At 40.6% G+C, this 16564-nt stretch overlaps 1 protein-coding gene across 1 annotated transcript in view; it reads right to left on the bottom strand.

The window, feature by feature from the left end:
• The window catches only part of FAT3 (FAT atypical cadherin 3), a 570769-nt gene that overhangs the window by 79472 nt on the left and 474733 nt on the right, over positions 1 to 16564 (bottom strand). The window contains exons 11-13 of the mRNA XM_026651587.2: positions 13517 to 13713; positions 12564 to 12717; positions 10935 to 11168 (exon numbers count right to left, since the gene is read on the bottom strand). Coding sequence (XP_026507372.1) covers positions 10935 to 11168; positions 12564 to 12717; positions 13517 to 13713 — 585 coding nt within the window. The remainder of the gene's footprint in view (positions 1 to 10934; positions 11169 to 12563; positions 12718 to 13516; positions 13714 to 16564) is intronic.

Below are 16564 nucleotides of genomic sequence, written 5' to 3'. Positions count from 1 at the left end.
AGATGGGAAGGTGTCTGGCTGGTGGGTCTTGCTCACATGCTCAGGGTCTAACTGATCACCATATTTGGATCAGGAAGGAATTTTCCCCCAGGTCAGACTGGCAGAGACCTTGCAGCATGGGGCACAGATCACTTCTGATTTGAACTAGAGTAAATGGTGGATGGGTTGCAAGGATTGGCAGCAACTTTCCAGCATCTTATGAACCAAATCCTCAGACCCCACCAGCAGTAGGCCGTGGCTTACCTTGACAACATTGTCATCTCTAGCTATATGTAGGAAGATTTCTTACAGCACCTAAGGGCAGTACTGACATTCCTACAGGAGGCCAGCCTCACAGCTAACCTGGCAAAGTGTAAGTTGGCCACAACAGAAGTAATTTATTTAGGGTATTGGATAGGTGGAGGCCTTGTGAAACCTGTGTTAGACAAAGTCTTAGTGCGTTAAAATCATATCCCATGTCCTGGACTAGGAGACAAATACGCTGCTTCTTGGGCCTGGTGGGACTCTATTGCCAGTTCATCTGCAATTTTGCACTTCAGTTTAGCTCCCTTGCTAAAAGGCAAAGACACCAAGAACATCCAGTGGGAGGACTGGTCCGATGAAGCTTTTAATACCTTGAAGATACTTCTAAGCCAGGTACCGGTCCTCATCAACACACACTTCACCCAGGAGTTTATTCTCTATACAGATGCTTCCGATGTCAGCCCAGGAGTGGTGCTCTCCCAGGACCCAATCCTATATGGAAGCAGGAAGTTGTTCCCCCGGGGAAGATAGTATTCAGTTATTGAGAAAGAAGCTCTGGCTATCCAGTGGGCTGTATTACCGCCTGGGTAGGTCCCTTTTCCTTAGTCACTGACCATGTGCCCGTGCGGTGGCTACACTCCATGAAGAGCTCGAACCCCCACATTATGAACTGGTATCTAGCCCTCCAGTCTTCCAGCTTCTGGGAGCAGCAACGCGCAGGGAAAGAGCATACAAATGTGGATTTTTTCCCCAGGCTGACAGGGACTGGCCTGACACTTGAGCAAGAAACCTCTGTGGTCTTGGAAGGGGTGTGGGAGATGGGACACGACCCTATCCTGCTGATATAAAGGTGTTCATGCACTCAGGCAGTGCTAGTTAGGCACACCTGCAGAATGTGATCCACCTGAAGAAGGGGAGCTTAAAAAGGTGACGCTCGCCACAGGAAAAGAGGGAAGTTTACCCTGGAGGAGAGGCTGCTAGGGACTCCCAATTCGCTCCCGCAGCAAGCGGAGTGGCTAGCCTTCCCTTTCCACTCCTGCCTCGTGTGGGGCCAGATGGACATACAAGCCTGATATGGGCAAGAGGCCCTGTAAGGCTGCTCCTAGCCAACAATCTGTGGAGGAACTAGGGGAGCAGTGCCAGCATTTGAGGTACAAAAAGGACCCTGGGAATGAACTGAACTCCTGCTGGGAACAGTGAGATTGCCCAGGCATGGGGGGCTCCCATAGGGGACCCCGGGGCAAGAAACTGAAAGAGACTACGGCTGAGCCCAGGCTGAGGGGACTACATTCAACCGAAGTCAGTGGAGTTACTTCAAGGATTGACCCGGACCAAGTTCAGCAAGGAGTGAAGATTATCAAATAATGCCTTGAGCAAGTTTCTTTCTGGACATGACATCCATCTACTTTTCTGCAGCTGACAATGCCTGCTGATGACACCACATAACCATTTTCTTTTTAAATATTAAAGGTTTACAGCATGTTTCTCTTCCTTGTTTTAATCCAGCTCCATCAACTAATTAACAACAATGTTTTCTCCAGGAAAGTTAATTTACTCTATTTTAATTGAATTTTTAAAAGAATTCTTTTCTTCTTTTTAAATAAATGAGATTGCAAAAGAAAACCAAAAAGAGAGGGTTGAAATATTTTCTTTACTACAGAAAACAATCACACTGGTAAAGCTTGGCAGAAAGTCATGACAACCATAAGAAAAAAATATTCTATGAATATGAAAAAAAAGAAAAAGAAAGCTGTGCCGTAAGATCTGTGAAATAAGTGGTTACTTTTCAAGTTAGCAATTATTTGTAAGCAGACTAATTACAGTGCTTCCTCCCACCCCTATTTTTCATGGTGTAATTATTAGCCTTAGGATGCTCCTATGGCAGTGGTTCTCAACCTGTGGGTCGGGACCCCAAATTGGGTTGCGACCTGGCTTAGACTTGCTGGGGCCCAGGGCTGAAGCGAAAGCATGAGGGTTTCAGCCCTTGGTGGCAGGGCTGGGGTTACAGGTCCCCTGTCTGGGGCTGAAGCCCTTGGGCTTCAGCTTTGCTCACCCCCCACCCCCTCCGCCAAGAGCAGTGGGGCTCAGGCTTTGGTACCCCACCCTGGCTTCATGTAGTAATTTTTGTTGTCAGAAGGGGGTCATGGTGCAGTGAAGTTTGAGAACCCCTGTCCTATGGCCTTTCCTGATTACTCAAATTTTAAAACCCAGAGTTGACGCATGGGGCTGGGGAGGCACAACCCAAAACTGTAACTCAAAGGAGGGGCTCAGCTCAAAAAGTTTGAAAATTGCTCGGTAGATGGTTTGTGTGTGCGCATGTGTGTAATTTTATATATATATCAAAATAGACCATACAAGTAAAATGGACAGTGGGTGAGTGACTGACATGCACCTTGTTAACTTAATTCTTTATACATATATGCAAATATGCATCTTGTTAACTTAATTCTTTATATGTATACACACACAAACAACAGAGAATTATCCACATCCCTTGGCCTTTTTTGTTAGTAGTATTTCATTTTTATTGGAGTTTTAGTAGTTCCCTCGGTACTCGCAAAGATTTAAACACTTCGAAAAGCAGCAGAACTTCAGACAGAACAGATATTAATCATAGTTACTGAGATCTTTGCTGAAAATGTTGTATCCTCCCTCAACCAACAGAGGGAAAAACTCAGAGAGAGGGCATTTAGAGATACCTGCAGGTACAAATTAACCATACATAGATACAGAAAACAATAGATAATGAGCTTGATTCATTCTCTTTGCAGCAGCTGGGGCAAATGCACTCCAGATGGGACTGACTGTAGTGTGAGAGCAGAGGTCACCCTAACATACAGGAGGGCAGCTATCACTTACTACACACAAGGGTCTATAGGAGCCCCAACTAGCAGAGCCTGCGTGACATGGGATGTGCTGAATATAATGCATCCTCTGAGCTACCTGGACCTAAAGAGCACCACCCACTTTTTGATGGGTGCAAGCCCATAATGCCGCTTTAATCAGACTTAGGCAAAAATTCTGCTGCCAGGGGCCTTCCCGCTGCAGGCCATGACGATATCCAGCAGAAATCCTGAAGGAATCAAGCCCAGGAAATAGAATCTGAATGGAAGTAAATCAAATAGCAGAGACATTCTGAGCCATAGGAGTCATACAAGATGCAGCGCAGCCAAGGTCATCATACAAAATATCCCACTGTGTGGATATATTTTTGAAACTGACAGATACATCTCAGAGCACTCTGTGTTCTGCTGTGAGGTTACAGCCTTTCAAAAGAGCAGGATACATCAGCAACTAAAAGCACCGCTTCACAAAACTAAAGGGATGCTTTGGAAATGCATCACAGAGCTTATTCATTGTATGTGTTGCTTTATGATGTATTCAAAACTTTTCTTTAGGTTTGTAGAAATCCTTCCCAAAATTGCACTCTTACCCTATATCTGTGAAGTTTCACCCCTCCCAGCAGAGACCATTCCTAGACTTGTCTTCACCTCAGGGGAGAGAGACATGTGCTCTAATGATAGTCCCAGACAACGTGACCCCTAAATCCTTTTGAGAGTCACTGCTTTCCACATATGGTCTCCGACTCTGTAGTTCTGGCCTGCATTCCTTGTTCCTAGATGTAGAACTCTGCATTCAGGTATATTAAAGTACATTTTGTTTGCATGGGTCCAGCTTACCAAACGGTTCAGATTCCTCATATGACTGCCCTGTCCTCATCATTATTTACCACTCCACCAATCTTTGAGTCATCCACAAATTTTACAAATAGTGATTTTTCATTCTGTAAGGGTGAAAAGCCAGCCTACAGAGTGGCTCAGCGGGAACACTGGCATGAAACAGGACTTCATTTTATCTCTGCTGCTGTTTGGCATTGCCATAAACTGCATACTAAAGAAGTGCATTTGAAGTACTAACACTGGTATAGCATCAGTAGATAGCAAATTATTAGAAGACCTACACTTTGCTGATGATAGCGTGCAACTAAGTGACACCCCCAAAAAGTTACAAAGAGAGTCAATCTGGCAAACACAGCAGGCCACATAATTAGTTATGCTAAAACAAACATACTGGAAATCCAGGCATCAAGCAGTAACATCACACTAGATGGCAAAAACATCAAGGAAGGAGAACAGCTTCCCTACCTGGGCAGCACTGTATTGGCCAGAGATCTCAAGAAGGAAAGGATGTCAAAGATAGGAAAGGCATCTACAGTATTTACTAAACTCAACAACATATGGAAATCAAGGATATACAGCATCAAAACAAAACAGAGAATTTTCAATTCAAACACAATATCAATGCTAACATATGGCTGCAAGAACTGATGATCTTTTAGACAGAAAACTAGATGCCTTCAAAAATATGTGCCTATGAAAGATTCTGGGCATTGGTTGGAAAGACTTCATCACCACAGAAAAGATCCAAGAAATTACGAACCAGCAACTTGTTTCCACTAGAATCAGAAGAAAGCGCTGGACATATTTGGAGCATCTACTCCAGATACCAACTCACAGACTCCCACATGAAGCTGTCAAGTGGAAACCAGCTGGTGTGCAGAAATGAGGGCACCCAAGAGAAACCTCAAGAAGAACTCTAAGCAGGAAGGGCAGAACAATCTATTTCAACACCATAGAACAGTGGAAGTAGCAGCTAATAACAGAGAGGAAAGGGGAAGACTAGATTCCGCCCTGTGCACCAACATTGGAAGATGCAATGTAATAATGATTTTATATTTACTTCCATATCACTGATGAAAATGTTGAATAGCTTCAGTCCTAGTACCAATCCCTGTGAAACCCCACTAGAAACAGCCCCATTCAATGCTGATTCCCCATTGGCAACTACTTTTTGAGATCTGTCAGACAGCCAGTTCTTAATCCATTTAACGTGTGCATTATTGATATTGTATAGTTTGAATTTTTTATCAGAATGCTGTGCAGTCATAAGTTAAATGCCTTACAGAAGTCTACCCTTATCGACCAAACTTGTAATCTCATCAAAGAATGAAATCAAGTTTGTTTGACATGACCTATTTTTCATAAATCCATGTTGATTGGCATTAATTATATTCCTATCCTTTATTTCGTAATAAATTAAATCACATATAATCTTTTCCATTATTTTGCCTGGGACTGATATCAGGTTAACTGGCCTATAGCTAACTAGTTCATTCTGCGTGCCTTTTTGAATATTGGCACAACATTAGCAGTCTTCCAGTCATCTGGCCTTTCCTTGGTATTCAAGATTTATTAAAAATTAACATCAGCAGGCCAGAGATCTTCTCAGAAAGCTCCTTTAGGGATCTTAGTTGCAAGTTATCCAGGTCTGCTGAGTTTACAGTGTTTACCCCAGTAGATGTTGTTTAGCATCTTCCTAAGTTCTTAATGGACTGTAAAGTACTTCATAGTTCTCATGTGATATGAGCACATCATCTTCCTTCTTTCCAAATACGGAAGAGAAATATTTATTGATCACTTCTGCCTTATCTGCATCATTATTAACAGTTAGCTATCTAGTAATGGGCCTACAACATTATTAGGATTTCTTTTGTTCCTAGTATACGTAAAAAATTATTTCTGTCCTTAGCCCTGACAGCTATGGATATTTCCCTGTTGTCTTTAGTTTCCCTTATCAATTTTTTGCTCTTCATAACTTCTAATTTATATGATTTCTATTATCCTCCTTTTCTATTTTTTATATACTGTTTTTTATTGCTAATTTTTGTCTTCATTTTGCCACTGAACTGGGATGGGTATTTAGCCAAAGTTATCTTCTTTCTTGATTGTGGAAACACAGCTTTTTTGAACATTTAATACATTTTTTTAAAGAACTTTGAATTTTCATACACATTATTCTATCTGGTTTTTTTATCTCAATGAATTTTGCTCAGCTTTCGGAAATTAGCCCTTTTGAAGCACCAAGTATTTATAATAATTATTGGAACTGTCCCCTACTTGTCAATATTCAGTGTTATCCTGGTCATGATCACCAGTCCCTCGGCACTTATCACCCTTCAGTCCAGTGATAATTCGTCTTTATTCATCGTAAGGAGCTACCTTGTGTTGGGTACAATATCTTTTGTGTTAGAAAATTATCATGTACAATTTTTAGAAACTGTAATGATGGCTGAATGGTACCTCTAGCAAATGTCTCCCAGGACAGACTGATCAACTAAAAGACTGACTAGAAGGAGCTTGTTAGACTTCAATAAATTGCCAAAAACACCAGTACTGGATGAGGGAAATGGAGAGCTGGATCTGCCAGCTGGCCACCACAAATGTTAAAGCTCTATGGACCAGATTTCTAGAGGAGTGTAGGCACCTGAAGATGAATATTGGTGCCGGCCTAGTTGGAAGTAGTAGAATTTTTGAAAGCATCCAGGCACCTAACTCCCATTGGATTTCTCCATCAAGTTTCCCTGTAGGGTAGACGTTGCACAACAGATTCCACATATCAGATTGCTATGGTGTCTCTGCAAACCTGGGAGCCTCTCTGCCACGCTGTAAAGCCAGTAACAGTTCAGGTCCCAAAGCCTCTATACTCTATCTACAATAGCACGATAGTGGGTTACTTCACTAGCTTGTACGATACAGGTGAACTCCATGAAAAATCAGGAATTTCCAGTAAAAGTAGGGCGGATAGCAATGCTATATGTTTATGTTTAAAAAAATCAATAATTGTAGTGTAACAAAGGGAGTTGTGCAGCCCCCCCCCCTTTCTTCCAGATGCCCACTTAATTAACAGTTTGGACCATCCATCTTTGTGGAGGGGTAATATAAATTGAACTATGCACTGTATTGGAATATGCTCCTTGTTATCCAAAGCAATTCTCTTTGACTGAGGCCTGGTCTACACTACGACTTTAATTCGGATTTAGCTGCGTTAATCCGAATTAATCCTTAACCCGTCCACACAACGGAGCCAGTTACTTCGAATTAAAGGGCACTTAAAATCGATTTCTGTACTCCACCCCGATGAGCGGAGTAGCACCAAAATCGATTTTGTTAATTCGAATTAGGGGTAGTGTGGCCGCACACCACCGAATTAATGTGGTTAAAATTAATAGGGTAGTGTGGCCGCACACCACCGAATTAATGTGGTTAAAAACCGAATTAATGTGCTTAGTGTGGCCACGCACAATCGAATTTATACAATCTGTTTCCCAAATTCGAATTATCTAAATTCGAATTAATCTCGTAGTGTAGATGTACCCTGAAAGTTGTGAAATTGGAAAGCAGAGCCCTCCCATTCCTGTCCCCCTCTAGCATGTGTATCTGCCTAGATGTAGTTGGGCGCTACCAACTGTGTATCCAAGAGTTCAGAAGAATAATGAAGGTTTGATTAGTTCATTCTTCTGCTTCCAGAGCCAGCCATATGAAACAAAATCAATGAATGTGTTAAATATAAATCAGCCAATTTAGGTTCAAATCCTGCATAGGGCTGAGTACCCTCTGTGATGCTGTCAAGCAGGTTGCCAGCTCCCACCAAGGCAGCAGGCTAATTCACTCACATGCTAATAGAAATCAAAGGAGTGTCAAAAGGCATTGTAATGTGGTCAGGCCAATTCACTTGTGTGTTGGCATAATTAAAAAGGAAATGTGATGGTATTGTCTTCATTTATCTGTAACCTGTTGAATGCTATTACATTATATTTTACATTATACATCACTGTACTTAATTAACCCTAGATCACAGCATGTATTAGCGTTTAGATGAGAATTTACTTAACATGTAAAACTGCATGAAAACTAATGAAGGATTGTTTCTGGCTATCACATTGTTCATGAAAACTAATGAAAGACTGTCTGGATGGCTTAACTAAATGCATTATGTATGTCCCTGTAAAGTTAACCAGGATTGAAGCCTTAGAACTGTAAATGAGAAGCATGCTAACTTCAAAGCATGGGTCCTTGCGTTCAACAAAGGGAAGTCTACAGATCCATGATGTGATGGGAACACATGCCCGACTGCTTTCTGGGGAAAACAGCTATCAGAATCTACCTTGGGAGCAATCCTGTATCTCTGAGCTGTTTGGACACTTTCAGGGGGCGTTCCAGATACAAGACAGAGATCCCCAAAGCTGTTTTGGGTAATCCTGAGAGATTTATGGAAATCAGGAGATTACTAGGCCTTTGCTAATCATTTGGACTTACAAACTCTGACTCACTTGTAATGTATTTTACTTACATTAATCTCTCAATAACTCTCATTTCTTTTTCTTAGCTAATCTCTAGTTAGTTTACTAGAGAAATTGGCAACAGCATTGTTTTTGGTGTGAGATCAAGAGTGTCCTTTGACCTGGGGTAAGTGACTGGCCCTTTGGGGTCAGGAGTGACCTAATGTGAGGTGATTTTTGGTTTTAATAACTTTTCATCACTTAGCCCAGTTTGTCTGGGTGGCAAGATGCACTAAAGAGCCTCAGGGGACTGCCTTCGGCTCCACGGTAAGATTAATATAGTAATCCAGCAGTGCACAGTTGTTACTGGCTTGGTGAAATCAAATTATAGAATATACCACCAGTTTGGGGTGTCAGAAAACAGGGCACACCATCTGACCTGAGATTAACACTCTCAGTTGTGAGCTACTCCAGACAGCATGACACCCTCAACTCTCTGAGGCCTGGTCTACAGTGGGGGGGGGCGATATATCGATCCCCGATAAATCGATTGCTACCTGCTGATAAATCGATCGCTACCTGCCGATATGGCAGGTAGTCTGGATGTACCCACAGACTTCAAAAGGTCTCTTAGGAAATGCTCAGCACATTTCATGACCAAGCCCTTAAGAAGCAACCAGAGGCACATCCACATTTTAAATAATATATTGAGAAGCAGGTACTGCACAACAAAAACCTTCAATAACTTGAGCAGTGGCACCGAATCTTCCTACTGCCTGGAAATTGCCCTAATTATCCTAAGAGTATCTGACCAAACATTCATTCAATATAATGCCAGTTCCCTCATATGCTGTATTATGTTTAGTGCGAAGAGTTCCTGGAGCCCACAACATGGCTTGTCTTTCAAGTTCTCTCTCTATGTTCTCCATGCTGGCATTTCTCTCTTCATTCTTCTGAAAAGGGTGCATGTTCTCTAAATCAGAATTCACCCTCCTTACAGGTAGAGTACACGGCTCTTCAAGGACCGAAATAGTAGAGGAATTGGCAGACACTAACACTGATTGTAAAATGCTCTGTGGAAAATATGTTCCTGGGCTCATTACAAGCTACACAAATGTTTTCAAAGGGAGTGTAGGATACTTTACAGAGATTTAACTACTGCATGTTATGAAAAAAAACATCCGATCCTAATGCATTCATTTCCACAATAGTGGGAATATGTTTTTTTAGTGCTGACTAATAAAACACGGAATTGTATTAAAATCAGTTTCATAAACCAGAGTAAGTCCTCCATCTTACACAGCCCTCTATGATTTACAGCTCTAAACATTATAGGAAGACTATATATCCTTTCATATTTGTCATCACATATCCACCTCTATAAAAATATGCAGTCTCAGAAAGAGAATGAATGTAGCAATTACCTCCATTTTTAAATAGTTCATCATCTCATTATGTAAAGTTGATTTTAGCACAACTTTTATGGACAACATTTATTCCAAATTCTTTGCTATCTTTTTTTTGTTTTAAATGTCACTTCATACATGAGAAAAATGCTAATTAAAACTGCAGTGGAAAATAAACACACTGGGTTTGCAACACATGTATTGGCTTACTAAGAGTAATTGGCTTTTTCACTACAGGGCAGTACAATAAACTGTAATTGTGATTTTTCAACCACGGAGCATAATGTGTTCTTTATAGATATAGTAATGAATGTTTGCAGCTTATTCTTTAACTTTACTGAATGCAGCAAATTTAAACTAGCAACCTTAACAACAGAGGACACTACCAGCATCTATTATAATTCAGAAAAATATGAATAAAAAGTATTTTCCATTCACTGGTTTGTAGGTAACATCACTCATGCCACGATTTCATAAAACATCTCCCAAAAATAAAGCAGAGAAAAGAAAAAACTGTCAGACTCTATATTTATCTACCTGAAACAAATTAGATGAAAAAGAGCAAAGGCTTTTACAATTTAACACTTGTGTTACAAGACAAAAAAATTTTGCCTAGATTTCATGATTAAGTTCCTCACATAACAAAAGGCTGCCATTAAAAAAAAATCAGTAAGAAAATAACCAGAATATCTCCAGTCTATACAAAGTACAACAATAGCAGAGTAAAATTATAACAAAGTTGTGATGAATCAAGACCTATATTTCTCTACCCAGGTATAGATTTCTACTGGCATATAATTATATTACAGGCATAACACAAAAACAGGCATGGAAATCTTCAGCTCTAAAAGAACTTGAGATCTTTATAGCATAAAAGTTTAAACTTAACCTTAAATTCATCATAACTGCTTCCAGTGATCTCTACAATATGAATATGGTGACGACAGACTTCCCTGGCCACTGCAATACTTATACATCTATGACACCATGCCACACTCAACAATGAGCAGCAGCAAAGGGGATAACAAAGTGGAGAGGAAGGAAAAGCAGAAGAGGTGAATAAGGAGAGAAAGAGACAAGGAAGGAGGTGCCATCTCTGCCACAATTCCACCAACCCATGCATTTTTCCTGGGTACTAGTTATTCTTAGTAACATTTCTCACTTACCTACATCAGGATCCGTGGCCTGGACTCTTGTTAACAAAGCTTTAGTGGCTGTATTCTCATAGACACATGCGGTGTAATGATCAGTAGAAAACATTGGTGGATTATCATTAACGTCTTCCAGGAAAAGGTGGATTTCTGACTGGCAGAACCTGCCACCGCCATCTGTTGCCCTGGCAATCAAGTTGTACACAGGGATTTTCTCTCTGTCTAAAAGGGCCAAGGTTTTCAACTCACCTAAAATTGGGTAAAAGCAGCAATCATCATTATTAATATAACAGAATATCCATTTTTAGATATTGTAAGTACCATAAAGATCACATATTTTTCAGGAATTAAAAGAAAAAAAAGGGGGGAAAAAAGAAACAAATAATAGTGTTCATCATTGAAAGGAATACAAAATCCTGAAAGTTTCATTTTACTTCTGTTTATCCACCATAGTTAACTGCCAGTACAAATGCAGTAGGTAAGCCAATCTGGATGACCTTCAAAGCCCTACAATTTCACCCATGGCTGAGAGTATAATAAACAGTATTTTTCATGTCTGCCTTTTGGTTACTCTCATAATCTCCATGGCTCTCTAGATTTCTAAACACATAAATGCACTGTAAATCTACTGATGACAGCAGAGATAATCAAATGTAAAGGGCCGTAATGCTGATCTTTGCCAACAAACAACTCAGAGTCTCAGTAGGTGCCTCTGCCTTCCAGTTTAGATCAGATCTCTCATTCTCAGATACACGTTATAGGCCAATGAAAGGACACAGGTCTGACCATGGGCAGTAAGAGCAACCACAAGGCAGCTTGTTCATATTCCACAAGTTTTAAATATTATCTGCTTCTTATAAAACAGATAAATAGTCTTCAACCATTAACATATCAGAAAAGCATCTGGTACTAGTCAGCAGGACTGATTTAGTCTTTTATATGCCAGATCCCATATTTAAATACATTACACTTTATTCTGATAGGGGACAATAGCCCACCTTTAACATACTAAACACCTCCCACTGCTTCAACCTCTGTGATTTATGGTAACAAAACAGTACCACCAGATGCAGTGCCTCCTGTTAGTAAACCACGTATCAAAAACCATGTATCAAATCAGCAATACCCCCAAAACACTCCAACATGCTAACAAATACGATATCCATGGCCCTTCCTCCCCAAAAGCTTGGATGAAAAGATAGTCCTTGCCACATGTACTGAAGATCAACACATTCAGGCTATTTCAGACCCTGGTGGAAGAAATGATTTCCAAAGCTGAAGGCTCCTCATAAACATTCGGCCAGCAGCTCCCTCTCTTTTATACCAAGTGGGCTCCAGCTCAAGGCCTCTGATGCCCACGACTGGTTTGAAGGTCTTGCTGGGAAACGTGAGGGTTAAATCCCCCCCAATGGATGGAATATCCAAGGTGGCTATCAAAGGGGTTCCTTCCCTTCTACTGTCCTATAACTGTCACCTTCAAAGTGGACATAAGTGCCTGCAATAATATAAACTGACAGCAGAAGTTCAGATTTCCATGTGACACTTTAATGGAAAATGCATTAGCAGTAATTGGTGAGAACTCTGGCCCCAACTGGTGGCCAGGGTTAGCAATGTCATTCAGAGACAAAAGTTTTGTCACCTTACCGCTTTCTGGATCTAAAAAAAATTTATTGTTCCCAGGTCCAAACAGCGAATAGCGAATTTCACCATTGGATCCAATGTCTGCATCCTTGGCACTGATCTTAAGGATGACTTTGTTTGATGGAATGTCTTCAGGAAATAATGCTGCATATGCAAACTAGGGACAAAAGCAGAAAACACAGGAGATGCAAGAGCTGCAGTTTATATTATCTTTGCACAGACACAATTTTGCATGGTTACTCTCTATGGTGCATGCACTTACAAGTATCTTCAACATTTTTATACAAAAGAAACAACTTTTCTTAAGGAACTTTAACTCATTAGTGTAAGTTCTTAAGCATTTTAAGTATCACAACAACAACACAAACTAAAAACATTAATAGAACTGCAAAGGTGTTAGGAATAAAAAGGCTGACACACCTTATACACTGTCTACCCTGACTTTTTCTTGAACGCTCCCCTCATTTCACTACTGTAGCAGTACAACTGCACCCTTGACGGTGAGTGTGGGAGCGCAAGGACAGGACACAGGGTAATTTTACCACTATATCATCTGTGCTCAGATAGGTCTAGATGTCACGGTGGTTAAAATGCCAGTGGCTACCTGTGCCCTGTCTATACTGATCCTCTCACCATTTTTACCACTAGAGGGGCTGCAACAACAATAATCTAACCTCACTACATAATAAGAAAACTACCAGTGTGGAGAAGGCCTAGGTCCTCTAGCTCCACTGCTATGTTCTCTAAAACACTATCCTTCCACCTGCTTTAGTGAAACCATCTACTCCCACCAGTGCCTCCCAGAACATGTCAGACCACTGAACTAAGAGCGTACCATCAATGGAGCTAAGAAATGAAAATAAATGAAACTGGAAACCAATGATAAATAATAGTGAACTTTATAGGAAAACTTTATGTCCAGTAAAATATTATACAACTAAAATTTGCTGACTAACCTGATCACAGACAGGACTATTATCATTAACATCAGTGACCGTCACTTCCACAGCAGCTTGTGTTACAAAGAGGCCATCGGTAGCAGTGATGTTCAGAAAATAAATGTCTTGTTCTTCCCGATCTAGTGGTCTCTTCACGTAAACCTTCCATTCATTCTGAACCAGTCCCAAGGCGAACTTTCCTTTGGGATTACCTCCTACAAAGAGGCAATGGAGGCCTATCAGAGCTTTGCACTCATTCAAACATAAACACAGATGCAGTTTAAAGGTGTCACAAGTAAGCAGCTACCATTTCTCCTCATACAATGAGAAGTGCTTTCAAACTGGCAAACTCTGGAAATCTGCAATACGATTATGGTCCCAGGCATTTGTGGTCCCTTGTATGAAAGTAAAACACTAATATCCAAAGAAAACAAAATCCATTTAGCAGAGCTCAAGATGATCTCTTGTTTAGTTCTCCTTAAGGGCAATCAAATTCAAACTGTGAACAATCAATAGTCTTCTCAGGATGGTACAATTGTCTTTCCACTTAGTCTCGAGAGAGGATGTAATACACTGTAGCTCTTGTTACCAAGACAATTTCATTAGCTGTTGATTATGCAATCAAGGAATGGCAGTAGGTTCTATTAAGGAATCCTTTAATGAACGCTTTATCATACAGCTGTGCTGTTCTTATACTCATTAGGATTCTAGTTTTTAAAAAAAAGTTTACATGACACAGAAAGACACATTAGCCCTAATGAGGGGTCACTTAAGGAACAGTTCAAAGATAAGCATTGCAATTAGATCAAATTTATCAGAGAGTGAAAGCTAGTGAAAGCCAGCTAGGAGTGAAGGAGATGAAGCAGAACAGCTTTTTATTATGCTGAAACACTGACACCGAACCTGGCAATATTACTTTTCCACATCATTAAATTGCATGGAGACAAAAGCAGCTTGTAGAGAGAAAGACTTGTCCCCATCATCCTCAGAGAGGGAAATAATGTCATTTCACACACTGAAGGATACAAGGAATTAAAAGTGATGTGAAAAGGGGCATGGTTCTTTGTCAATAACATTTCTAATGGTTATTTACACCTGCATTTCAAATGGTATAATCCCTAATCTCTTCTATAAGAAGATCACCTTCAATTACATTCCTTTGCTGTAGCCTGTTCTCCAACCTTTGTCTTTATGTTGTCAGATTAGACTGGAAATTCTTCGGGTCAGGTTAACACGACTTCCTCTCTCTGTGTACAGCTCCAAGAACATGCCTGGTCTGTAAAACTAGATGTATACATTCACCACATTCAGGCAGAATGGCATCTGTTTATCATGAACTCAGATGCTGCATGAACTGAATGGGGAGATGGAAAAGCCCCACATTGTTTCAATGAGCAAATTACAACTCAGGGTAACCCGCTATTTAAGCTTTTCCCACTAAGCGAAGTTTGCTACTGTTCTCTTAAAGGGAGACTGCAAAGGTTTAAAAAAAAAGGGGGGGGGGGCTTGTGCCCTACTTCTTTGTGATGTAAAAAGGCAGCCCAAATGGTGTTTTTTCATTAATTTTTTTTTCTCCTTAGCAATATCAAGAATGTAAAGTCTGATGTTCCTCGGCTTTGCTGGAGTGCTCACTCAGTGTCTTAGATGTGTGCTGTGAGATCTCCTGGCCCCTACTGGAAAAGGTAGGTTTTTAGTCTTTACTCCCAACTATTTATGTTCAGTATGTGAGAAAATAGGTATTAACAAAAACATAGAAAAGAGAAAAAGTTATAAACGGTCGGAATAAAAAAAAAGTCACTCTTCCCCTGTGATCACACCACTTAATTAGGTGTGGCTACCTAGCATCTCAGATATCATAACTCTGCCAGTTCTCCATGAAGTCTCTCAGGGGCCTGGTCTACACTAGGAAATTAGGCTGGTATAACTACATCGCTCAGGGGTATGAAAAATCCACACCCCTGTGTGACACCCTTAAACTGACCTAACCCCCAGCGTAGACAGCACTAAGTCGACGGCAGAAATCTGTTGTTGACCTAGCTACTACCTCTTGGGGAGGTGAAATACCTACGCTTTCCCGTCGGCATAAGTAGTGTCTTCATTGAAATACTACACTGGCACAGCATTTTAAGTAGACAGGCCCAGGAAAAAGAGGGCAGATGAGACACATTTCTGAACTTAAAACCAAACAGAAAGGTTGAAGACATATGTTAAGCCTTGTGTCTATATCAAACACCAGAAAAATGAGGGCAGTTTAGATGATTGATCAGCCACGTATTTTATAGAACTTTTAGACTGAGTGTGTGCATTCGTATTAAAATATAAAGTTGGTATATCAAACACTTAACCATTTTCTGTTTATAGCAACCCAATGGTCACAGGCTCCAATCTTGAAAGGCCCTCAACTCCCAGTCACTTCTCCATGCCGAATTAGGCCCTTGCTGACGCTGTGTTGTGACAAAAAATGGATCTCCCCAAAAGACGGTCCATTGTATTTCATTATGCAACATGGGCTGGATCCAAAGACCAGTCAAGTCACTGAGAGTCTGTCCACTGACTTGACTGAACTATGAAACACATCCTAATCGGGCTGTAGAGAAAGGTAGGCACATGCTGATTAACATTAAAATATCTCCATTTAAGTTCAGCATCAGGGTAAAGAAGCATAATTTTTCTCCACAGCTGGTTGTGAACGAGCCATAGCAAGAGTTCTGTTTAATATAACAAAGCCTTAAATATATGTCTTTGACTTCATGATGGCATTCAATACTTTTCTGCACTGTACATGAGAGTTCTTTGGTTAAGCAAATGATTAACAAGCTTCAGTTAACATGAAGCAGTATACCCACCTCATGTATATCCCATTGCTGAGTAAAGAGGAGAGGTAAAAGCTTCAATCAGTTGGCTGGTTGGTCCTGTTAATAGTAACACCAGCCTTGAACAACTCTATAGTCATTACCGCCATGTTGTTCATGAAATAGCTTTTATATCATATGCTGGGAATTATGGGAGTGTGTATAAAATGTTTGGGTCTTTAAGATCCCACATTTTTTCCCCTTATTCTATTAG

This window comes from Terrapene carolina, unplaced genomic scaffold (genome assembly GCF_002925995.2).
Source record: "Terrapene carolina triunguis isolate 2854851 unplaced genomic scaffold, T_m_triunguis-2.0 Scaffold97, whole genome shotgun sequence".
In the NCBI taxonomy this organism is placed as follows: domain Eukaryota; kingdom Metazoa; phylum Chordata; order Testudines; family Emydidae; genus Terrapene; species Terrapene triunguis.
This window is presented reverse-complemented; position numbering and strand designations above follow the sequence as displayed.